Source organism: Accipiter gentilis, chromosome 29, assembly GCF_929443795.1.
Source record: "Accipiter gentilis chromosome 29, bAccGen1.1, whole genome shotgun sequence".
Classification (NCBI taxonomy): Eukaryota; Metazoa; Chordata; class Aves; order Accipitriformes; family Accipitridae; genus Astur; species Astur gentilis.
In genome coordinates this window covers 2,951,285-2,975,800 of record NC_064908.1, presented here as the reverse complement: position 1 = coordinate 2,975,800, position 24,516 = coordinate 2,951,285, and the positions used below count along the sequence as shown (strand labels likewise).

Sequence of the window (24,516 nt, the reverse complement as noted above, 5' to 3'; positions counted from 1 at the left end):
GTGTTCTTATGCTGACTAACCCACCTACGCTGCGTTTCTTATTTGCAAGCATATCTTGCATGATTTGTGTTATCCCTGATAAAATGGCCTGATATTCCTGGAAGCAAGTGTGCTGCATTTAGGCCATTGCTTAGCAAAGTGGGGTCAGCTGTTGTAGCTGGGGTAGGGGTTGTACTAACATTTGTAACTTCTGGTGCCTGGATGCTGCCTTTTCATCTGGGAGTGGACGCGGTGAACCTGCAAAGGTGGGGAAAGCATTGCTCAGCCATTTTATAATTGGGAAAGTCAAGGCCCAGAGAGCTGATGCTATCAAGTGATGGTGATGCAGTAATGGAAGCCAGGAGTAGACTGCAGGTCTCCTGACTCCCTGTCCGGTAAGGGGAGAACCGAGATCAAGATTGACATCAAGAATGTGGTCCAGGGGAGCCACGGGTAAAGCCCTGTCAGCCCTTTTATTGGGGCATGGCAGGCACCTGGTGTGTGGAAGATAAGGATCTGCTGTTTCATCAAGCAACCCCAGCTCCATGCACAAGGAGGTGTATGGACAGAGAGGGTCAGGAGACGATCTTCCCAGCAGCATTTTGATGGAAAGGCCTTTACTGTCACAATCCTTCTTCCTTCGTGCTATTTTGTCCCCAATTATTGACGGAGGAAGAGAAGCTGAGGTAGTCTGCAGTGGCGTGGCCTCTCAAAGCTGGTTACTGCCTGGCAGGGAGGGCCTGAGGCTGTGGCTCACAGACCTGTGCATCAGCCTCCTCCTCGCCTCCATCCTGCCATCCAGGCTATTAAGGAAGATGGTTTATCACGTAATGATAAAACCCAATTTCCGGCCATGCTGTTGACTCACTCCGTGTCTGTAAGCAAAGAGCTTCATTCCTCAGTTTCCCCATCAGTAAAACGGGATAACAACATTGCTCCGTCCCTCCAGGCAGCTGAGCTGTTTCTTTGATTGCTTAATGGTTTCAGGTACAGGTGCCTGGCAGCCACAGTTCCGCCTTCAGGGCCATCAGGGGTTTATTGCCCACCTGTTCTGGGTTATTGCCCCCCCAGTCACCTTGTTCCCTTTGGTGGTGGAAGGGGATATGATCCTGTTCTCCTTACTCTGGGAAGACTCCAGCAGATGCCACAGCCAGGGAAGAAGAAAGACCCAGATGCAATTTGGATTAGCTAAACATTAAGCTATGTCCAGGTGGAAATGAGCACCTACAGCCCCGGAGCAGCATTCCTGAGGCACGGGTCACGGGACGTGTGAGTACGTGTGTGGGGTCCGCTGGCACGGGAAGGGACCTGGTGTGCAGGCCTGGAGCCAGCCCTCTGTCATGGCTGAGCTCCATCGATTCTGGTTTGCCTGGAAAGAGCGTTCTAAAAATTGCTAGTCTTTCCTAGCTAAAGTAGGTGAAATATTTATAAACCCATCCTCTAGAGGAGACCTTTTGCGTAAGCATCAACCACTCCGACTTCAAAAGGCGCACGCACCCCCACCCCCCCGCCCCCCCCCCAAGCCATCTTGTGCTTCTCACCCAAAGAAGGGGCAACTTTAATTGCATTTGTCTGGAACCGTCGTGCCTATTTACGGGTACGGGAGGACCGCAGAGACGGTCGGCACCAGAGCGAGGGGATTTCGGGGTTTCCTCGCTTGGCTGGGGCTCTCTGTTGCATCAGGTTTGCTGCTGCTGTGGCCGTAGTTCGGTGTCACCCGTGCCGTGAGGTGTCACCCGTGGGGAAGGGGGGGGCGCCCCACTTTTGGCAAGATGATGCAAACCCCGCGGGGATAACTGGGGGAAGGAGGGGATAAACCGGGAGCTCCTTTTGGGATGCGCTGAGGCTTGACCTCAAACCGGAGCAGGGGTCCTCCGGGGCGGTTTTGGGGAGGGGGATGGAAGGATGGAGAGGGGGATGGATGGATGGATGGATGGAGAGGGGGCTCCGCCCCGGTCCCGGCCCCGGGAGGAGGCGGCGGCGGTCCCCGGTCCCGGAGGCGGAGCCAGCGCCCGGCTCGGCTCGGCGGGCTCCGGAGCCACATCGTGGGAAGGAGAAACCGGGACCGGGACCGGCACCGGGACCGGCACCAGGGCGGGAGCCGCATCTCCGTGACCGCCCCTCGCCACCGCCCAGGATGTGGTGGGACGAACGGGTGTCGGCTCGGTTCCGGAGAAACCTCCAACCCACCCTTACCTATTGGAGCGTTTTCTTCAGTTTCGGCCTCTGCATCGCTTTCCTGGGGCCCACGCTGCTGGATCTGCGCTGCCAGACCCAGAGCTCCCTCTCCCAAATTACCTGGGTCTTCTTCTCCCAGCAGTTCTGCCTCCTGCTCGGCAGCTGCCTCGGGGGGGTCTTCAAGAGGACGTAAGGCACCTGGCAAACTCATCGCACCTCCCGCCGGTGGGCTTAGCTCTCCGCAGCCTCCCCCCCCCCCCCCTTCCTCCTGCTTTTCCTCCCGGGCCGGGGGTGGGCAGCACCAGCCACCCCCACCCCCTTTTCTCCCCAAAGATCCCCCCCCCACCCACGCTTCGCTTCCCTCCCACGTTCCCCCCGCCGGGTTTGCATGGCTGAGGTGGGATGCTGCGGGTGGGAAAATCCTGCCTGAGCGGAGCGGAGCGCTCCCTGCGTGTCCCCGAGGGGTTTGGAGAGAGGGTGGGGGGCTTCCCCGGGGGTGCAGGGCAGGAGCCGCTCTCCTCTCCTGCACCGGTTTGCACCCGTGGAGAGAAGCTGCCGGTTCGTCCGGAGCTCGGGACAGAGCGAGCCTTAGCGTGAAGTTACAGCCAGAACTTCCTGGAGGGTGTTTTCCTTAACCTGATTGTTTATCTCGAAAATATTATTGGAAGCCTGTTTTAATAACCTCGGTGTCAGGAATCGAGGCAGCGTCGCGTTCCCCGGGGAGTTTGGGCAAACACGAGGCGAGATGCGAGCGGTCCTCGTGGTCCTGCTGCTGCGGGGGCCGAGTGCCTCAGCCGTGCAGGGTGGGCCAGCGAGACAGAACGGGGATTTGCACCCAGCCTTCTGTCCAGGATGTGTTTAAAATAAATAATACACGCTGGCTCAACCCTAAAGATCGCCAAACAGGCATTTGATTTGAGGCTCGGTGACAGCTGGGCTCTGCTGAGAACCAGCTGATTATTTACATTGTCACTAGTTCTTCAGGCAGTGCTGTAACATGTCAGCTCCGCGTGTGTCTCTGACATACACGTCATATATATGCTTAACATGTATATGAGAGAATTTTGCATGAATTCTTCGCTGCTTTACAATGCCCGTTTTAAAATGTTTCGTTAAACTCTTGTGAATTGTGGAGAGCGATGGTTAATGAAGGTGGCATTAGAGCACCTGTTCAATTGCCATCCTGGTACCTTGAACTGTCCGAGTCCCCCCCCCATCCGGACAGAGCCCGACGGCTTCACGGAGCAGCGGGAGAGGAGGTGCAAGGTGGGGTGCGTAGGAATGGGAACAGCACGTGGGAACCTTCCCCTGGGTCCGACACGGATCGGAGAGTGCTGGGTCAGCAGGCAGTGCCTTTGCCAGCCTCCAGTCTGCCTCACATATGTTTGAAGGAGCTGCGAAGGAAAATGCAGAATTGTTTCCCGCTGTCAGCTTCCTCCCCAAAGCTCCTGCCCTTGGCTGGCGGGTTACACGGCCCCGTCTGGGGTTTCGTGCTCAGGGACTCCCAAACTTTTAACTCCGCAGCAGCACGTTGGGGAAAAGAGCGTGTTTGTTGCTCGCTGCGGTTACGAACCAGGATGCGGTTTTGTGATCGCAGCCTCTTGGAGCAATGGGCTTTTGCAAAGCGTCTGCGAGCCCCACTGAGGAGCGGCAGCCCTGCCAGGCGGGAGGGCACGTTTCGGATAGTTGTAGCTTGCGAGTCGTACAAACGTGTGGGTTTGGATGAGAATATTAACTGTTCAGGCTCTGAGAGCTCCTGTACTATCCCCTCTTCGGGGACAGACAGATCGAGCTGTCCTGCTACGGATTTCTCCATCTGGGCCATGCTGCGGGTTTATAAATCAAATTATGCCGGTCCTGGTGCCAGGCAGGGAGGAGCGCTGGACAAGTCGTCTTTTCCGGTTAGGAGACGGATAGCTGCTGGTGGAGGATCCCAAAGTGTTGCCTGCCTGCAAGCCAGCCGAGCTGAGGTCTGGCTGCAAACTGCGTTTAATTTCTAATGCCTGAGGAACACAGACTTGTGTTGCTTGCTTTTGATTAAAATATGCGTCGGTCTGAGCTGTCTGCTCTGAATGATGGACTCGCGAGGGAAAGCAGTGTTGTTACTGGATTCTGCGGCAGAAGTGGGTGGTGGGACTTAAATAGTGGTTTGGTTCCTCTCACCAGAGAAGTTGCGGAATGCTGGGTCGTAGTCTCTGCTCTCTCGGCCCAGCTGGAGTCCTGGAGCACTGGGAGGACAGAGCATAATGATGGCATCCGTCCCTTCTGTAACTCGGCGCGAGCCTGGGCTGCCAGAACTAGCTCCAGAATTCCCTCTCGTGCGAGATTTCAAGCAAGAAGAAAGTTTGCCGTTGCGAGTTTCCCCCGAGCGATGCAGAAACGCAACCGTTGCCTGCGGCGCCCTGCGCTGGAGACCCGGGTTTGCCGTGTGGTCCCTTCCCTGGCTTGTCCGGAGGTGCGAAGCCGGAGCTGTGGGAAGGGCAGCTCCCCACGTAGCCCCGTGCGCGTTGTTTAAGCTCACACTCAGGTTCACGACAGGCTGCTGCTCTCTGGTAACTCACACGTGGCGTTTGCTGGGTTGGAATTGCGAGCTTTGCTTCAGAAAAATACAGCTTTTTGCAGGGTATTTGGCTGAGCGGGGTTGGGGTTTAGGTGGAGCACGTGCCCTGGCTCAAACCCTAGTGCTGCCGTGGTGATGGTAGAGGTTCCTCCAGCAAAGACAGCCCTGGCAGCTGCTGATGCCCTCCGTAAGGAGCCCTGTGCACTGAAGCACGCTGAAGGCTCTTGTTTCCTGGTATTACCTGGACTAGATTCTCAGAAGTGCCTGACATGTCGTGAGACTGCAAATCCAGCCAGCAGTGTTGGGGTGGGAGTGCTGAGAGGACTTGAAACCCTGCCTGGACTCAGAAACCCAAGTGGGAGGTGAGCTCTTCGGTAAATCCACCCCTGAGCGCCTGGCACTGTAAACTCCAGGGGTGAGCTCTGTGCACCTGCATTCCTGCCGCTTTCCCTCTTGCTTCCCTTGCCTTCCCCTTTTCCTTTCCCATTTTGCTGGGTTTTAAGCTTGTGTTGTGAAGTTAAAGCCGTGCTCCCTCTGTGCTGCTGTGCTACACATGTTTGTGACGGAAGCGCCAGAATAACTGAGTGCCCGTGCCCCAGTTTGCCTTTTTTTATTTTTTTCCCCAATTCAGAAACTGCATTTTTGCGTCCTCCTGTATTTTTTTGCTTTTGGTCCCAGCGTTCAGGTCAGCCCTGAGCTAGTCGTCCTGCTGGTGTTAGCAGAGGATGGGGAGAGGGCTGGTAGGTGTGTTGGGAGCCCTGAGCAGGCTCTGCTCAGAGGAGTGATCCACACCAGGACCTGGAGGGCTGATGAGATGGGACCCTTTTTCCCTTCTTTCATCTTTACCCTTGGGCACCTATGCACGTCACAGCGTGTCAGCTGAGAGCGGATGACCCTGTTCTCTCCCTGCCCTTCAGACTCCCGTCTCCTGAAGGTTTCTATTCAAGCATGTGGCTGATGCACACAGGACGCTTCTCGCCATAAAGGAAAGGAAAGCCTTTTGTTGCTGAGAAAGCAGAGAGCACGGTGACTTGAGCATGAGCTCCTTGGCGGAGGCGATGCTCCCCAAGCCTGGCCCGTGCTTTCTGCTGGAGACGAGGGTACCTGAAGGCAGATGTGGGATAATCCATGCCGCCTTCTTCCTCCACATCCTCACCTCGTCCCCTTAGGGCTTTGGGGTTTTAATTATCAGTTTTGCAAGTCTGAATTAGCCTGATTATAATTTTTCTTCTTGATGTGAGGGACTTAGAAAATGCTCCCTGGGGTGAGGAAAAAACATACTTGAAGTTGAAGAGTGCCAGCTGCAACAGGAACGCTGAGGTGGGGGTTTATATACGCTGTGTGGGAAGGAGAGGGGAAGCTTTTCTGGCTGTGACTACAGAATAGCATTAACCAGCCTAATCCTACAGAGGAGATCAGCCTAAACCTTTCGGGAGGGAGCTGCAGGCCTTCCCTCCAGCCTTGTGATAGAGCCAGGACATGCTCTGGGTGGTCCTGAAACAGAGTCCATGACGTTACAAGACTCGTTTCGTACGGTGCTGAAGCAGAACCTGCCCCGGGCACCGCCGCAGCTGGTGCAGAGCTGTGCATCCGCTCAGCTGGGGACACGGGGACTGGTTAGTGATGGGGAGGGCAGCAATGTCAGAAACTGAACCACGGCAAAACATCAGTGTTGCTTTTTAAGGTCTTTGGAGGGGTGCATTGGTTTCGCATCATCAAGAGACAGGGTTGAGACCCCCTCTGAAAGTCATGGTGTACCTCGTTTCAGGATGCTTTCAAAGAGGTTTATTTCTAAAGAAATCCCCCAGCTGGTTGTGTGGTGCCTGCCCGGGTGCTGAGCAGTGTCCTTTGGCTACATCTCGGGGATCTGGTGTGGGAAGCCAGCAATTTCTTGGTCCCCCCTGATGCCGGAGCCAGGGGAGGGGGCAGCAGGGCTGCGTGCCTCCCTGGGCTGTGGGCTGCCGGTGTTTGCAGGGGAGGTGCAATTGTGTTATTAACATCTTACGGCCGGAGGCAGGATTTTTTGCTCGTTGGGAAAAAGTGAGGTGAGCTTTTTAATGCTTTTTTAAGGACATAACATCATCTACAATTAATGTTTAACTCTAGCAACGACTGTGCTCCCTAGCCAAGCACGAGCGATGCTGTGGTTGTTTTGCTAGGGCTGCAGAAGAGAAGAGGCGTTTCTGGGATGTCTCGGCGTGTGTTTCCCTGTTTCCCTGTCACTCCCGGCCTCGGATTTGCCAGCTGCTGGTGCCTCTGCCTTTCTCCTTCCTGCTGGGCTCCCGCTGTACCCTGGAGAGTGCTGCCTCGTCTCTCCAGGCTCGAAGCTGCTTCTCTCTCATTTGCTAGTTGTTTTTCCTGCCGTGACTGTGCACATCTCGCTTTGCTCCCTCCCCCAGAAATTCCGCGCTGGCTCCCCGCTTTACTGTCAGAGGAAGATCAGTAGGTACGGCTTTGCGAAACATTGGCTCCTCCAACGTGGTCTGGCTGGATGGGTGAGCGAGGCTGGGCTGGGACATGTGAGCACACCAAGGTGCTTGGTACAGCCAGGTTTGTGCCACCGGGCAGGAGAATAAAGGAGACGTGCCCTTGGCCCTTTTTTCTCCCCGGTGCTGTTGAAGTGCAGTGTAAGCAACAAGCAGGATGTGGAGGGCCAAACGACTCTGGGTTTGCAGGTGAATGAGGGCCAACCAGAAACACGGTGACATGCCCCAAGGCCAGGCCGTTCTGGACGAGCAGTCAGGGCAGGAGGGCTGGTAGCGTGGTGCCCGGCAGCCACGGAGGCTCTCTGCTGTGCCTCCAGCCTGTGCCTCCTCCGTAGCCTTCTCCTCCCTTTTTGGGCAGAGCACAAAGCGGAGAGATGTAGGTGTTCTGCTTGCTGGTTATGTGTCCGTGCTGGGGACGTACCTGCGTGTTGCCAGTCCTTTGCTGCGGACAGACGGCCGTGCCCCACATCCCCCAGCAGCAGACCCCGATTGCTCATTAGCAACTCATTGTAGCAAGCTGCCGGCCGTTGCTTCTACCGGGGTTTGGGAGCCCAGGGTGGGGAGGGGACGACGCTCTGCTGTGACTTTATAGTCCCATCTTTCTGCTAGTTTCAGTGCTTCGCTGTCTGGTCCCTGTTTCCTTCCTTCCTTCCTGCCTTTCGACTTGGCAGCTCCGGAGCAGCGCGGTGCCAGCCTGGGCGCCGTTCTCCAGCGATCTGGCTAGCGCTCGGCTCGCACCGAGAGCAGCCTCTCCGCTCAGCTGCTGCCAGACCCGAGATGTAATGCACCAGCTTTGTCTTCACCACGCGTGTCCCTTGGGTTTCTCTGACGGACTGCACGGGTTGGAAAGTGCTGCATCCAGCCCCATCATGTTGGTGGAATAGAGATGGCATGGGGGCATGGAGAGGGAACCGCAGCAGCTCCCCAGTGCTCCCTGTGGGGCAGAACAGGACAAGGACATGCAGGCAGGTCCGGGGTGACACGGTGATGGGGATGCCAGCAGCTCTCTCCCTGCCGGGAACTGGGATTGTCCACCAGCAATCATGCCTGCTCATGCAATACAGTCCTGCATGAGAAATTCCCTGGAGCTGCTCAAAAGTCATGATATGGCCTCCCCTGCGTGTACCCATGTCCCTTTCCATTCCCAGATCTGCCCAGTTAACAAGGGAAGGTTCTCAGGCTTTGGAATGTGCAGAACATGGGTTTGAAGGGATGGTAACTCTTCTCCGCAAAAGTTGGGTGGAAGATCTGCCTGTTCAGGGCATTGCCCTCCACGCAGGAGATGGCAGTGCCCTAGGCTGGCTGCGGCTGTGACACGGAGGCACGGGGGTGCAGGGTGTGTAGCATCTCCCCTGTCTTGTCAGAAGAGCACATGTTGGAGCTACAGCCTGTGGGTCCGTCTCCTGCTAATGCCTACGCCACCGACTGACCTGGGGCTGAAAATGAGAGGCAGGACTGTGGTGGGGGTTCTGCTCTCACAGTAGTAATTCTGTCCTGTCTTTCCTCTTTCCCTGTCTCAGGTTGGCTCAGTCCTTGTTTGCACTGTTCGCCTCATCACTGGCAATCTCCTTGGTCTTTGCCATTATTCCGCTGTGCCACAATGTGGTGGTCCTGGCTGTGGTCATGGCTGTGGCAGGACTGGCCATGGGTTGCATCGACACCATCTCCAACATGCAGCTGGTGAAGATCTACCAGAAGGACTCAGCCATCTTCCTGCAGGTGACCACGGAGCCCCCGTCTCCCCTCTGGCCGTGTTTCTGAGGAAGACGGAGCGAGGGGCTCGGCCAGCCTTCTTGCAGAGAAGAGCAGGAACCCCCCCTGCTCTACTTGTGTGTCTCATCTCTTGCAGGCCCTTCATTTCTTCGTGGGCTTTGGAGCGCTGCTAAGCCCACTGATAGCTGACCCCTTCCTCTCGGACACCAACTGCATCCTCTCAAACTCCACGGCCAACGCTTCCAGCAACCTCCCTCACATCCGCAAGTCCCTGGTTCCGCACCATCCGGGCAACCTGTCTCATTACGACCTGCCGATGAAAGGCATGGTGGTCACACGCGTCTCCTATGCCTTCTGGATCATGGCCCTCATCAACGTAAGTGCTGCAGGCGGAGTGGCCCAAGCTATTGCTGGGGACATCCCTGCTTCTCAGCTTTAAATGTGTTTGGGGGGTGTTGGTGCCCGTTAGGTGGTCCCAGTGATGGAAGGAGGCGTGAGGATGGTTGTGCTGGTCCGCAGCAAAGGTTCATTTTTTGGCAAGTGCTGGGTTTCCAGCAGGTGCCTGGGGCAGGAGGGCAGGACTCTGCGACGCTGAGCCAGCGGTCACCGCACCGTCAGATGCGATAGGGTCAATGTACTGTTCCGTGGGGATTTGTCTGATCTCTCTGGAAGCAAGTTGTACCTCTGGGCAGGAGATCTAGCAGCTAACTGCACTCAGAGCCACAAAGTCTTCCTCCGTGGTCGGCCTGGGGAGGAGCTCGGTGGTGTGGGGATGGCTCAGCGGGAGGGTGATTTGCGGTGATATTCATAGGAAAGTGCCTGTGGATGGACTGAGTTACTGGGGCCGAAAGCTCGATCGGGGGTGTCTCTGCCTATTTGTTGTGTTTGGTGATTTGCAGCAGATATAAAAGCCCTGTGGCCCTTCCTTTGTGAGAGACATCGGGTTTAGTGCCCGTCCTCTTTCTCTGCCCTGCTGAGTCCCAAACCTGATCTCTAGCAAGCTGCTCTTGCCTCCAGTCTGTGGGCTCTCTTTGAAACCTAGCCCTGTTCCTTACCCCCCAGTTAATACCCAAATCCCAGCATGGTTAAACACAGCTGGTCCCCTGCGCAACCTCACCGGTCTGTGGCCGTGCTCATGCCCGGTCTCCCCGCAGCAGAGCTTGCTAACCCACTGCTGTCCCTTCCCTGGTGGCAGGAGCCCTGCGAGCGTGTGTGTAATTGTCCGCAGAGATCTGGAGCGATAAGAGCAGAGCGTGTTGTTGCAGCGAGCAAGCGTCGGCCCTGCCGAGGGGTGCTGTTCGTGCCAGGATTGATGCTGAGGGCAGCTCTGCTCCACACCTGTAGAGTGCCTGGTTACGGGCACTCCTGCTGGCAGGGGTCCTGGGGTTCCCCCGTGAGCAGAGCCCAGCCTGTGTAGCCCTTGCCCTTAGATGCTCTAATATCTGTCTATAAAGAGCGGGCCAGGGCAGGGACTGCCAAGCTGGTGCCCATTTCGCTCAGCTGGAGACCTCCTGTGGTGGAAGTGAAGGGTGATCCTGCCAGAAGGACCTCTCCCTGCCTGTCTGCCCTGTAGCCCCGGGACCTGCTGCCCCTTCCCAGCCCAAGTTTAGCCATTGCCCTTCTGCCAAAACATAAGGATGCTCCTTCTCCCTGTCCCAGTCCAACGAGCAGCCCTTGATCTTCCACCACTCCATCCGTGCTAGGCAAAGGGAACGGGTTTCTTTGTGCTCCTGGTCTTCCCATTTGCTGCATAACTAAACCAGACCCCAGCGCACCTAATCCAGGGGCTTTCATTAGACCGAGGCCCGCACAGCTCGCTGATGCGAGGCAAAGAACAGGCAACTGAAATAGCTGGGCAGGTGCTGTAATGAGTTTCTTTGCAGAAGTACCAAGACGAATGCTCTCTGCCTAGGAGGAGAAGCCAGCTTTAATTACCTCCGACTCTGCCGATGCTATGGGAAATGTGCTTTTAATTACACCGGAGCGTTATCTATTTTGTCAGTCAATCCCGAGCAAACTAATTTAGTTTTGAAGGCAGCATTTAACATCTGCTTTGAATATGACGATGCGTCTGATATCTGGAGCACTGACGGGAGGGTGGTTGCCAGACCCCTCTCTGTTCCTAGCTGCGTCCCATGGACTTTTTGGGAGCAGGATGGGACACAAGGCTGAGCCCCGCTGTGCCCAGCAGCCGATGCGTGGCAGGTCATGAGTTGAGCTTGTGCATCGCTGCACGCTCAAGTGCTGTTCGCACGCGTGGGTGGTTTGCACGCGTGTGCACACGCTGCGGAGGATCACTAGGAATATGGCAGGGAGTCCCGGGGTGCTGGGAGACTGATGGTTTTGGGGATGAGGGTTAGGTAAAAAAGATAAGAGGAGTCGGACGTATGCTGCACACGTGGCTCTCGAGCGCGTTCCCGTGCCAAAGCCGAGCTGTTATTTCCTTTCCCAAAGCCTCGCTGAGGGAGCTGACTTGATTCCTCGTTTAATCTCAATAACCCAACCCACTGGCTGGAGATACTGAGAGTAGCTCAGCTCCGAAACTGCTGACCCTTGTTTAAGGTGTAAATGTCAGAGCAAGATGATGATAATTGGTATTTAAAACCCCAGGGAAGTGGATGAAATGAGTAAGCTATAGAAATAAAAACCAGGACCAGCAGCTTTGTTATAAAACGGTCAAAACCGCATTTCCATCCCAGTTTTCACAGGGCTCTGTATTCTGACAAGACACAAGCTGAAATGATTCGGTCTAAATTCTTGCTTTGTTTAAAGTGGAAATGTCTCAATTTGACTTTGGCATAAATGCAATGTGTAAAGCTGACAGAATAGTTGTTTCAATGTTATTGAAGCAAAATGTTCTTGCTTTAGTAAAATTAAGTGGTTCAACATTATCAAACTGAAGTGCTTGGATGACTCCTGGCCAAAATTTTTCATTCTAACAGAAAATTTTGGCTTTTCATCCAGATTTGGAACAAAAACATATTTTAAAATTCAGTTTCCCACAGAACGGAAATTTCATCACCCAGACCGTTCCAAGGGGCTGGAAATCAGGAAAATGTTCCTCCGAGAGGGATGTGTTTGTCCGGAAGGTGGTTTCCCAGGGGAAGTGCGGGACACTCCATTGTGCTTAGGTTGCTTAAAAGTAGCCTGGATACAATAGCAGGGAACGGTCCCGTGCTCCTGGGGGAAGAGACCGAAATAGAAACTGGAGGGAAGGAGCCTGGATTATACCCACGCTTAACTGTGTGATGCAGCAACTTGTCGAGTTTATAATAGTGGTTAATAGTGCCATGGGGAGGGGAACATCCCCGGCAATTTGGCGAGTGGAGCTGGAGCGCCAGGTCCAGGCGGTCGCGTTCTTGCTGCCCGCTTCGCCTTCAGCCCAGTGGGATGCTCAGATGCCCCTCAGCCCTTGGAAAAAAGAAAAGCCTTCTGCCAAAAAAGACGAGGCAGAATTGCCCTGGGAAGAAAGCCCACGAGCAAACGGTTATTGCACCAAAATCTCTGCCTGCTCAGGAGGGAGGACTGGTCAGAGATGGGGGCTGGAGGTGTCCAGGTTGGTGTGGTTGGGGATGGCGTGGGCCACCCTCGACTCTGCGGGGCAGGACAGAGCTTTGAGGACCAGTGTCCTTATTTTAGGGGTTGTGGCTGCAGCTCATCTCTGGTTCTCGCTGTTCGGGCTCCCTGCGAGGTGTGAAGGCTTTGATGGCTCTTTGCCTCGTGCCAAGCGGCCCAGGCAGCCGAGGTGTCAGCCCCAAGAAACTGAAGCCGCTTTAGGAGCTGAGTAGCAAGATCCTGTCCTAAGCATGGTGGCCCTGCCCCTGTGTGTCTTGGCGTGTGTCTTGCCACATGTCCTGGCTCCAGGGGCCAGCGAGGCTCATCATCATCACCCAGCCTCTCCAGTTGGGGCACATGGGAGCTGCGGATGGGGAGAGGGGCTCGGCACCCACCCGGCAGCTCGTGGCAGTGGCCGTGCTCATGTGGGCAGTGGAAGGGATGCTCCTCGAGCTGTCCTTGCCCTGTGGTTGGGGTAGGCTGCTCCTCTGGGATGGATTTGTCCTTTTGCTTGGTGAAACATGCCTGGCAGGGCTTTGGCATTCGGCTGTTTGCTCCTCTCCACCCGCCTGCGTGATAACCGAACCGCTTTTGTGGATGCTCTGTCCCCTGTATGCATCCCAGATTTACGGCCGGCCACTCTGGTGGCCAGGTGGCCGCAGGTGACTGTCCCCCAGGCGATTTGCCAGCCGGTGTTGCAGGACACAGGGAACGGAGCCCTGGGAACCTGCTTTCTCTTGAGCTTGATCCTTTGCTTTTCCCTACTTCCCCGAGCTTGCTTTGGCTTGGTGGCAGCCCATGGGTGAGGATTCTGCTTGACTGCGGGTGAGACTCCAGCTTTTGGGCATTTCCTACCAGAAACAGCCAGTGCCGGTGAGCAGCTCACGGCTGATGGGGTCAGAGCACTCGTGCACCCGAGGCACTGCCAGCTTCAAGATGCTACAGTCTGGATAAAGCAAAAGGGACCTGCTTGCTTTAGAGGTGAGGATATGGGGAGCAGGCATATGCCTACAGATTGGGAATTGGAGGAGTCTGGAGCTGGGACCCTTTTCTGCATAGGCACTGAGTGCTCCTTAAGGCTGGAAGTGCCCAGAGACGTTATCTGTATGGCCAGTCCTTCTGTGTGGGTATTTTTTTGCAAAATCTGCAGTTTAGAAGAATAAAATCTGGTCCTGACCTCCGGAAGGATTAGAACTATCAAGCAAATGCGTTTTTCTTCCATGGGACCGAACTAACTGTTCCTATTCCCATTGTTCCCAGAACAATGAGGTCCTCCTAAATGAATTCAGGCAAGAGAAGCGGAGCGGGGGGGGGTGGTGGAATTCTCCATACATTTAAATCATGCCACGAGCCAACAAAAGGCAGGAAATTTGGAGCTAGAGCTCACACTTGCTCACAGACATGTAGAAAACAAGCGCTCGGCGGCTGGAGAGTGAGCTGTCACTTAGGATTTCCTGGCTTTCTCCCCGAGTTTGTTGCAGAATAAACACCACTTGGTTGCGGTGGGAGGAGAAGGGAGGGCTGGCAAGGGGCAGACCCAGCTTCATTTGCTTCCCTCTGTTTTCTCTCCAAAAAAAAAAAAAAAATTAAGAGCAAGTCCCTCCAGGCTTGGAGGCACCAGCGAGTCGCGGGTGCGCACAGGGAGTAGGCTGGTCCCCGGGCACATGGCAGCGAAGGGAGCGCGGCGCCGGGGGGGCTGATGCTGCAGCTGCCGTGCGATGGATCCAGTGGGCAGGTACAAGCCGACGGTCCCTGTGTGCGTTGGCACCAGGCAGAAAGCCCTGACTGCAGGGAACGGTGCCGGTGGGACTCTTGTGCGCTGGGAGACTGCGCCGTAGCCGGTGCAGCGGCATCCCTCGACGTGCAGGGGTCTCTAAGGTGGTGAGAGATGAGAGGGCCGTGGCCGTGGAGGCTCTTTGCTTTTCAGTCCCAGGTCCCTCGGCACAGGTTGTACCGAGGGGCTGTTTGAAGCCGCTCGGCTGTAGCGGTGTTGTCGTTGTTGGCCTGGGAACCACGAGCTCGTCTCTTACGAGATGCTGAGCAACCTCTGCTAATGGCTGGAGATGGGCAAAGCAGGTCTTGGAGCAGCTTGCTCTTCCCTCAGAAAGAATTTCAGCTGCAGAAGGTCTCCCGTTAAAACTGTTCTGCTTTCCACAGGCAAAAGCTGCTTTATTATTTTATTCTTTGGGCAGAAGTGGCCAAATGCTTGGAAACGAGAACATTTTGCTTTTGAAGTGTCCTGGTTTCAGCTGGGGTTAAACCACGACATACAGTGCTTCAGGAGGTTTGTATTTAGGTGCCTTCTGTTCTGGTGTCCCTTGTCCCCCACCCCAGTTGAATGGTCCACAGCCCACCCGGCGTCTCCCAGGGACTGGCAGGAGATGCCCCAGCCATGCTTTGGAGCAGGAGTCTTTGCTCTCAACTTGCCTTTTTCCCCGCCCCCCATCTCCCTACTAGCTCTCCTAAGAAGCCTCCATCCCTCCTGCAGTGGCTCATTACGCCATTGCCAGCCTCTCTCCTTGCTCTCGGAGGTTAACTCGGGCACATCTACTGCAGATGCTGAGTGCAGCTTCCTAAAAGGCAGTTGTGACTGGGGAACTGGACCGTATTTTGTATGAGGCTTGTCGTGCTCACCTGCCCCTCTCTGTTCCTCCCCAGCTGCCGGTCCCCATCGCGGTGTTTTTCTTGCTCTACAAGGAGCGGATGGTGCCGTGCTTCAACAGCAGCAGCCACCCGCTGCTGTCGGCCGACGAGCTGGCGATGGAAACGCAGCCCGCGGAGAAGGACGATCTCCCCACCGCCGTGCAGAGACCCCACGCAGCAGGAGGTGAGCCGGAGCCACCTTTCTTACGGGTTTGGAGGAACAGGGGGTGAGCAGGGGGGAGAAAAAAGTCCTATTTCTGAGCATCTCCATTGAGTTTAACGAGTGAGATCCGTCGCTATTGTCTAAGGAGGAAACTTTCCAAAACACGCACGTGAACGTAATCCAGAAGCACCCAAACAGACAATTTGGTGCCCAGTTGCCCTTGAATTAGATGGGACTGTAACCCCTGAACAGAGATTAGTAACCCGCTGTTGGGACTCCACGCTACTTTTCTCCAAGCTGTCCTAAAATTAAACCCGGGCTCCCAAGTTATTTAAGCACACCTGAAAGTCGTGCCCCTTCGTTTCCTTCTGGGTTTTGGTCAGGTTTTGAGCTGGCTCCGCTGACTGTTTAACAGTGGTCACCACGCTGCAGAATGCTGATTCTTATAAATCTGACAGGAATAAGGACAGCGCCCTTGTTTGAGAGGAAAAGTTAAGCTCCAGCAATAGTTTGTTCTTGAACTTGTGACTACACCCTGTTTCGGGGACAATAGTAACATTGTTCTTCGCTACCCAAGAGAAACGTATCAAAGTGAATTCTTCAGCTAAATAGTGAATCTTGGAAGTAATCGTATTTGAGGGTTATCAGAGGAGCGTTTAGTGTAATTACAGAAGAGATGGCTTTGCCTGAACAATAAAAGGAAATTTTAGGGAATACTTGAAGGTGGAGGCAGTCAGGGATGTGGTGAGGTGCTGCAGGGAAGGATCACAGGTGTCCCTAACAGAGCGGGTTCTCTGGTGCCTGAGAAGGTTGTGCTCATCTGATAGCATTTCCCTTAGCTGAGACACCGACGGTTTCTTTCCTCAACCCAGCTGCCCGTTTTCATACAACCCATTGGAGTTTCATGTTCTTCAGATCTCCATCTTCCTCTTAAATGCAGCTGAGATTGACCCTTAGAGAAGCAGGAAGGCTGAATGCCGACTGCGGCGATCTGCGACACACACATCTGTGCTGGCAAAAATCCCTCCTTCCCCATAGAAGCAGTGATAATTTCATCTTTGCCGTGCAGGAGCAACTGTCTCGCCTGCACAGGACTCCAGGTGCTGGTGCTCTAACATACGAGATGAGCATGAGGACGGGAGAGTCGGGAATTCTTGGGGTCCTGACCCCCAGCATTGGCAGGCTGTCGCTCCCAGCGGTCTGGTCAGAGGAGGTGATGCTAGCTGTGTGTTTATCACTCTCTTTCCCAAAGTTGGCTTGTTTGAAGTATCATTTATCTGAGGAATGTGAGCTATCCTGGGCAGGACTCTCCTGTGTGGTGGTACGGAGGCTGAGGGGCTCTGAGCACCAGGGCTATGGTCGGATGGGCTTGTTTCTATTGACTGCACGAGCGGGGCCAGCAATGTGGAGCTCCTAAATGGGAAGAGGAGCACAAGCGGCTACAGTCAGAGAAGTAGCAAGTATCCTGGAGAGCTAGGATCCCAGTCTGTGGACAGCAGCCCACAAGCGTTATCAGTCTTCCTTCTGAAAGTTTAGAGGTAGGTAAAGAAAGAGGTTGTGCCAGCAGAGGTTAGCAGTGCTCCACGTTGTTCACGGTCCTCTATGAATCTCTGTCGTGCAGCTGAGCGCAAAACAAATCCCCGTTGTGGGCTGGCAACCACCCAGCCCCAGGGGGACGTTCCAGCTAAGTTTGCTTTGCATTGTTTTTTACCAGGTCATGATGACTTATTTAGCTGCTGCCAAAGCAAAAACTTCAGAGGGGCTTCTTACACCTACTTCGCAGTCCACATCACTGGGGCTCTTGTTCTCTTCATGACTGATGGGATTGTGGTGAGTTCAGCTGATAGAGGGATCTTGTCTGAGCAAAGCTATGTGGCTTTCTTCCTTCCAAATCGCTTGTAACAGCCCAAACCCAGCACATGTCCTCTGCGTGCACTGGGCTGGACCCGAGGGTCTGCCGGAGCAGCAGTCTGGTTCCCAAGGTGGCTCACTCAAAGCTAATCATAGTCAGGCTGATACGTGCCCTGCTTCTTGGGAGGGGTTTGTGGCTTCTCCTAGGCTCTGTGGTGTTGCAGCTAGATTGCTACTGCTACTAACCTGGCCAGTTTAGAGCTGGAGGTGTGATGTTGTCTACTGGTAGGCAGCGGAGGTCTCTTCTCACTTCAGGCAAGAGCAGCTTCATTTTATTTCATAAGAAACGGTGGCTCTTTGTTTGCTGGGTCTCCTGAGCCCTCAAACCCCAAGATGAGAGCACGCGGGGATGGTGCAGTCTCTCTGGAGTGGCCCGGCAGCATGTCCCCGGCCGGCGCAGTCACACGGGGTTTGCCGTGTGTAGCATTTCTGTCTGGGCGAGGAAGGCTCGCTTTTGGCTGGCAAGTTGCTGATCTTTTTCTTTCAACGGTTTTGTCTCAGTCCCCTCATGGTAAAATACTGCTGGGTCTTACTAGGGCGTTAAATAGGGTCCTGAAAGATGAGCAGGGTTACACAAAGCAGCTGTCAGATACGGGAACTTTCCAGGGCCTCCATCTTCAGGGATGATCAAGCCTGCGTTCTTAATGTGATACGTTTTGAGAGTATGCAATTCCAAAAGGACAAGACAGCCCCTAGGGAAGAGAGCATCTCTACAGCTAAGAGCTTAGCATGCGTTTTTCCTAGTAATGCTGTGAAGTCTTGCCCTTTTAGGAGAGGTTAACTCCTGTGTTCTACTTCTGGTGGAAGCCCGTCTCCAGCTGCAAACCCTTGGGAACAAGGTTCATTGAGATTTGATAGCAAATCCCTAGGTGGGCTCTCCAGCACTATCACAATATTGTGAATAATTGAGGGACAGGTTGAAGTTGAAGCTGCAAAGCCTGTAAGTGGTCATCGATGTGACATGCTGTTCTGTTTTCCCCGCAGGGAGAGTACTCGGGCTTCATTTACAGCTACGCGGTGGAAGAGCCTCTCTCCGTAGTACATAAAGTGGCCGGTTACCTGCCCAGCCTCTTCTGGGGATTCATCACACTGGGCAGGCTCATCTCCATCCCTGTGTCCTACCGAATGAAGCCGGCAACTATGGTCTTCATCAACGTGGTAAGGCTGGTTTTACTGTGGTTTTCTCCCACTTGCCTCCAAGATGCTGTCTAGTTTTGGTTTTGATGTGCGGAGCTGCAGCTACTCTCAGGCCATACCTGGAGTAGATTTGCACCAGGCAGTGCCTGACAAGCACGCCGTCCGGGCCGAGCTGCGTTCGCCTCTGTATTGGCTTTGTGTGGCAAGGTTTTGCTAGCGGGGGGTTACAGGGGTGGCTTCTGTAAGAAGCTGCTGGAAGCTTCCCCTGTGTTCAAGAGAGAGCCAATACCAGCCGGCTCTAAGACGGACCCGCCGCCAGCCAAGTCCAAGCCCATCAGCGATAGTGGTAACACCGCTATGATAACATTTCTAAGAAGGGAAGAAAAAAAAAAAAAAAGTTGGGAACAGACGGAAAACGGCAGCCGGAGAGATGAGTGAGAACATGTAAGAGAAACAAGCCTGCGGACACCAAGGTCAGTGAAGAAGGAGGGGGAGGAGATGCTCCAAGCAGAGATTCCCCTGCAGCCCGTGGTGAAGACCCTGGTGAGGCAGGCTGTCCCCCTGCAGCCCAGGGAGGTCCACGGGGGAGCAGATCTCCACCTGCAGCCCGGGGAGGACCCCACGCTGGAGCAGGGGGATGCCCGAAGGAGGCTGTGACCCCGTGGGAAGCCTGTGCTGGAGCAGGCTCCTGGCAGGACCTGTGGATCTGTGGAGAGAGCAGCCCACGCTGGAGCAGGTTTTCTGGCAGGACTTGTGACCCCGTGGAGGACCCGCGCTGGAGCAGTGTGCTCCTGAAGGACTGCACGCCGTGGAATGGACCCACGCTGGAGCAGTTCGTGAAGAACTGCAGCCCGTGGGAATGGCCCACGTTGGAGAAGTTTGTGGAGGACTGTCTCCCGTGGGTGGGACCCCACGCTGGAGCAGGGGAAGAGTGTGAGGAGTCCTGCCCCTGAGGAGGATGAAGCAGCAGCAAATAACGTGTGATGACAGTAAACCCCGTCCCCCTGTGCCGCTGGGGTGGGGGGGTGGTGGTAGAGAATCCATGAGTGAAGTTGTGCCCGGGAAGAAGGGAGGGGTGGAGGGAAGGTGTTCTGAGATTTGGTTTTATTTCTCATTACCCTATGCTGGTTGATTTGTAATAGAGTTAATTTTCCCCAAGCCGATTCTGTTTTGCCTGTGATGGTAATCGGTGAGTGATCTCTCCTGTCCTTATCTCAACCCACAAGCCCTTTGTTGTATTTTCTCTCCCCTGTCCAGCTGAGGAGGGGGAATGATAGAAGGGCTTTGGTGGGCACCTGGTGTCCAGCCAGGGCGACCCATCACAGTCACCTCCTGCATCGCTGCCTCTGCAGGTTTGCAGCTGACTCCGATGCACGGGGTAGCTCAGACTTACTGCTGGACTGCACTGCTTTTCTGAGCTTGCTCCTCAGTTAATCTAACATTAGGTTTGTGAAAGCATCTAGTAAAGTGTCTGCCAACTTCATTTACTTTGCACGCTGTCTTCTCTGGCATTTACAGGGAATTTAATGCCCATGTTAGCCATGGGAAAGGGAAGGCAGATAGTTCAGTAAATTCTCTGCTTAGACCGCAGCAGCTGTCAGAGAGACCAATGTGATGTGAGGTTGCTTAAATCAATAAAACACATTCACTTGAAGAAAGAGGAAGGAGCCCTTTAAGGATATATAAGAAAGATGCATGTAAGGATGTGACAGACAACAGGGAGGGAGCTGTTCCCATTTACACTTCTTACAAAGAAAGAAGAAACGAAACAAGTGAGAAGGGAGTTAATTTACGATTTATTTAAACCAGAAGTTATTCTGGGAGCAAGCTTCACAGTTAATATTGTGAGGTCAAGAATTTATGACAGGGTGGTGAGAAAACAGGAGTGACAGTTCACATTGGGATGTTTTGAAGATTTAGGCCAATGCCTTTTGCAGACAGGAGCCAGGTGAGGCAGCTGGCTCAGCACCTTGCCACTGGTCACTTTAAAAACTGAGCTCTGACACCAATAGCTACACCCAAATGAAAAGCAATTATTTTAAAAATGAGTGTAATCTCCTACTTCAGCACATAGTCACTAGTTACATGGGAGCAGGGAAAGCTCAGCATCAGCAGCTCTATCACAGGTCCCATGCATCTCCTTGATGAGTACTACTGGCTTAATCACTTGTCTGAACTGCACTATTGCTTTATTAACAAACCTGAGGACAGGATGACTTTAGCTGCTGGTAATATTTGGAAAGGAGAGGGAATAGCCTCCAGCCTTAAATGGAAGCCTTCTCACTTCCCCTTAAAGGCAATGGTATGGCAGCATCATCCAAGTACAAAAATTCATTTGACTAACATTGAATCCTTTGTTGAATTTGAATGCTTGCTCATTGGTACTGCTATATGTTGTAAGCTCTTAGCAGTCATTTCAGCATTATAGCAAACTGCAGTTGGAATGTCATTTCTTTAGAATCCAAATTGTTCTTATGTACAATGCACAAACCCATAATCAGGCCCTAAACAATTAAGAAAAAAATAACTTGAGTTGGTATTGCAGAGCTCCCTCTGCTGACTGTGCCGTGGCTAATTAAGTGCCTCTGGACTGGTTTTGCTATTACTTGTACACTACAGCAAGCCAGAGGTGACAGCAAGCTTGTTTAAATTTAGTTGGCTGTTTGGCTTTACTCCTGTGAGTGGTTTCTAGCGGTTATTGAAAGTGAGTTAATTCTTTAATGTGCTGAATAAGACTTACTAGTGATTGAGACATGTCAGTATTATATAAGTAGCAGTACTGTTGTATTTAAAGCTGCAGAGAAAAAATATTTTTTTTTAGATATGATCTTAAGTCTCTACCTAATGAAGTTGTGACAGATGAATTGTATAGAGTCACTTTAAGTCCTGTTATAAAAAGTACCAAATTCTTTACTGCAAAGGTAGATGGATTTTATTTGGCTAGTTAGTTCAGTTTTTCAGAGATTGTGACAATTTCTCAGTATAGTTTATTTTCTTTTCCAACCTCTTTTCTACAAAAAAAGAGATAAAAAAATATCTGGAGCCTGTTAAAACTCAGCATTTGCCTTCCTCCTGACTCTGTGTTTGGTGTTCACAGGTCGGAGTCCTGATAACCTTCCTCCTGCTCCTGATTTTCTCCTACAGCGTTGTCTTCTTGTTTGTGGGGACAGCATCTCTGGGCCTGTTTCTCAGCAGCACTTTCCCCAGCATGCTTGCCTATACTGAGGACATCCTGCAGTACAAAGGTGAGCAGGGATTCGGGCATCCCTGGCAGACTTTGAAAGCAGGTGGGTATTCAAGACGAGCTCAGATACCATCACGCCTAGCAACTCCTTCCCCCTTCAGGAGGCCTGGAAGAAAGATCTGCTTTTGAATACAATGTTTATTCAAGCTTGTAGTCAGAAAACCAGACTGCACAAATCCTGACTTCATTATATTCAAAACTTCTACAGGCAGGGATCCAGACTGGTTCTTAGTTTCCTGCAGCTTTAGAGCTCTCAGGGTGTGACAAGAATGTCTGCTTTAGAGGCTTACAGGGAGCTAGTTTTGAAAACATCATCCAGATTATCAGTGAACTAAAAATTATAGAGTTTGGCCACCTCTTACGGGAGGTCTCTGCCAACATCTGTCTCTGGGGCAGTGATACAGAAGAACAAAAAATATTTCCATCAAGAAGCAACAGTATCTCTGCCAACAGAGACAAGTGACAGAACAGGAGATGGTTTTCTGGCTTAAACTTCTACCTTTCTGCACTACTGCAGGTTAGAAGAGTCATTTTCAACCCTGAATGGGAACATACATTAAGTATTATAAATCTTGTAGGGAGAGATCCATGAAAGAGCAGTTTAAAGAAGCTACAGGCTGATCCTGCTGGCCGCTTCACCTGTTCCCTGCCAACATCACTTGCATTATTTCTCTGCAGGCTGTGCCACAACCGTGTTAGTGACCGGAGCTGGAATTGGAGAGATGGTACTACAGTTACTGGTGGGATCGGTAAGTGTAGGCAAGGCATGCCAAGAAGTGACTGGAACTTTTAAGTAGAAACCTTAGTCCTGGTTTTGGACAGCTGCTGGGAAAAAGCACTGCATTACCCTTGATAAATAGTAAAGTTCTTACTGAATGCTAATTAGGTATTTGAGTGCTATGATAACATGTCTGCTCCTTTTTTTTTTTTTTCCCCCCCCCTCCAATTGCAGATTATACATGATCAGGGCAGCTACAGTTTCCTGGTCTGTGGGATGATCTTTGGAGGCTTGGCCTTTACCTTCTACGCTTTCCTCTTGTTTTTCCACAGGATGTACCCCAAGCCCTCATCAGGTAAGACAGCACCAGCGCTCAGCCCTGCTTTATAATGAGAGGAAGAATAGCGTATGCAGCATACATAACCAGGGTGCAGCACTTCAGCAAAATGCAAGGAAATGTTTATTTTACTGCTGCTTCCTGTCCCCTCTTCCTGCTTTGACTTGCCCACAAAGCCTTGGCAGCCACAGCTCAGGGTTTGCTTTCTTTTCTGTTGCAGGAGCAAGGGAAAAAGTAGGAAAGGTCTGTGGATCACAGAGGAACTATAAAGCACGTAGGATGCTGGCTGTGAAAGCACTACCGTGCTACTGCAGAGCTAGCAGGAATAAGTCCTCCTAAGTACAGACTGCACAAGCTTCCCTCTGCTGTTCCCTGGCTAAATCCAGGGAACAAGCGGGTCTGCCATCCACAGGCAGCTGTCAGGCTCTTGAGAAAAGCCTCACTGGTGAAGGATTTCTCTTACATATCACCTCAGTCTGCATACGCTATTTGTTTTTATAAGCCTCTTTTACAAAAGGAGCGCTGCATGACAGGCAAAAAACTTGTCCAGGTTACTGGAAACGGTAAGCAAAGTAAACAAGCTAGTGTGGTGGGTGATAGAATAGCAACATTCATGTTTAGGACAGCTCGTGCACATTCCTGTAAAGCTCAATAGAATCGGTACGTTCAGATGAAGTACCTAATGTCAATTTTGCAGATCTGGATGATGCCTCGCCTGACAAACCAGCAGTAATGGATGACACTGGACAGTATCAGCGCTAAAGAAGTGGCCAAGGCCTAGACAAGCAATAAAACAACACACAATTAAGCATTACTGTTAAGGATGATTTCACATTTAATGACTGAATCATGCAAGTTTTCTGCAATCAAAAGCACATTAGATTGGGTAAGTCAGAATCAAGAAAACATCCTAAAACACTGCATCAAGCTAAGCACAAGTTGCCCACGTCACATGTACCAAAAATAAGACTGTCAGTGTCAAACTGACCCTATGTTTGAAAGGCTATGGTATAGGGCAGGGATGATGGGAAAAATTACTCCTGCAAACAAACTTTCTTACCAATTCAGGATGGAGGGTGGGAAAGAAGAGGTTCTCTCTGTTCCATACATAAGAGTGAATATCTTCTGGCTTAGTCATTGAACTTAACAGATTTTTCTTTTGGTCTGTAACATACAGAAGCCCCTACAATTTACAGCACAATACTGGATTTGAGTTCATTTTTGTGCAACACCGACTCAAGTATATGCCACCTCCGTGTATACTTCCAAAGGGGAAAAATTACACAAGAACCCACCAAGTGCACAGTAGTAGCGGGACCCATCTGTATTTGCACAGCTGATTCTTGTACATTACACAGTATCGGACATGTTCACTAAGACAGTGTCTTATTCAGCATGCTAGGGCCTCTTGATTATTAAGATCATTAGCTTTTTTTTTTTTTTGAGTCAAGAATGATGGTTTGTTTTGCTTTAAGTCACTAGTTTAGCTGCTACAGTTGCAGTGTCTTTTAGGGTGGTTTTATTTCTAGCTTCCAGTTGAAGCTTAAACAGAGGTATTTGGGAGCCAGCCTCCAGCTGCTTAATCCGTGCAATACTTATTATAATAACAGGTGCCTTCTGTAAGGTACTCTCATAACCCACGCATGACCTATTACAAGCTACGAAGAAAGGACTGGCTTTAGAAGAGTGTAAAGCTACATACATCTATTTCTTCAGTGAGTGATTGGACATGTACTTTTTGCTTTAACTGCTGTATGTGGATGTACATATGTACGTGTGTATATAAAGCAGTGTTTAATTAAAGGTGATCGATTGCTAGTTTCTCAGCTTGACTGGACTCAGGTAACTTAAGCTGCTTCTGGCCAAGACTATCAGCTACTACCTTCACCAAT

At 52.3% G+C, this 24,516-nt stretch overlaps 1 protein-coding gene across 1 annotated transcript; it reads left to right on the top strand.

Annotated features, from left to right (window-relative positions):
* The first annotated feature begins 1,911 nt into the window (after positions 1–1,911).
* MFSD4A (major facilitator superfamily domain containing 4A) lies at positions 1,912–24,450 on the top strand. Its single transcript, XM_049832241.1, has 10 exons — positions 1,912–2,346; positions 8,724–8,922; positions 9,053–9,292; positions 15,130–15,298; positions 16,992–17,107; positions 18,173–18,346; positions 21,423–21,570; positions 22,248–22,318; positions 22,522–22,642; positions 23,322–24,450. The coding sequence occupies exons 1-10, from the start codon at positions 1,913–1,915 to the stop codon at positions 23,384–23,386; spliced, it is 1,737 nt and encodes a 578-aa protein (XP_049688198.1). The 5' UTR covers position 1,912; the 3' UTR covers positions 23,387–24,450.
* The last annotated feature ends 66 nt before the right edge of the window (positions 24,451–24,516 follow it).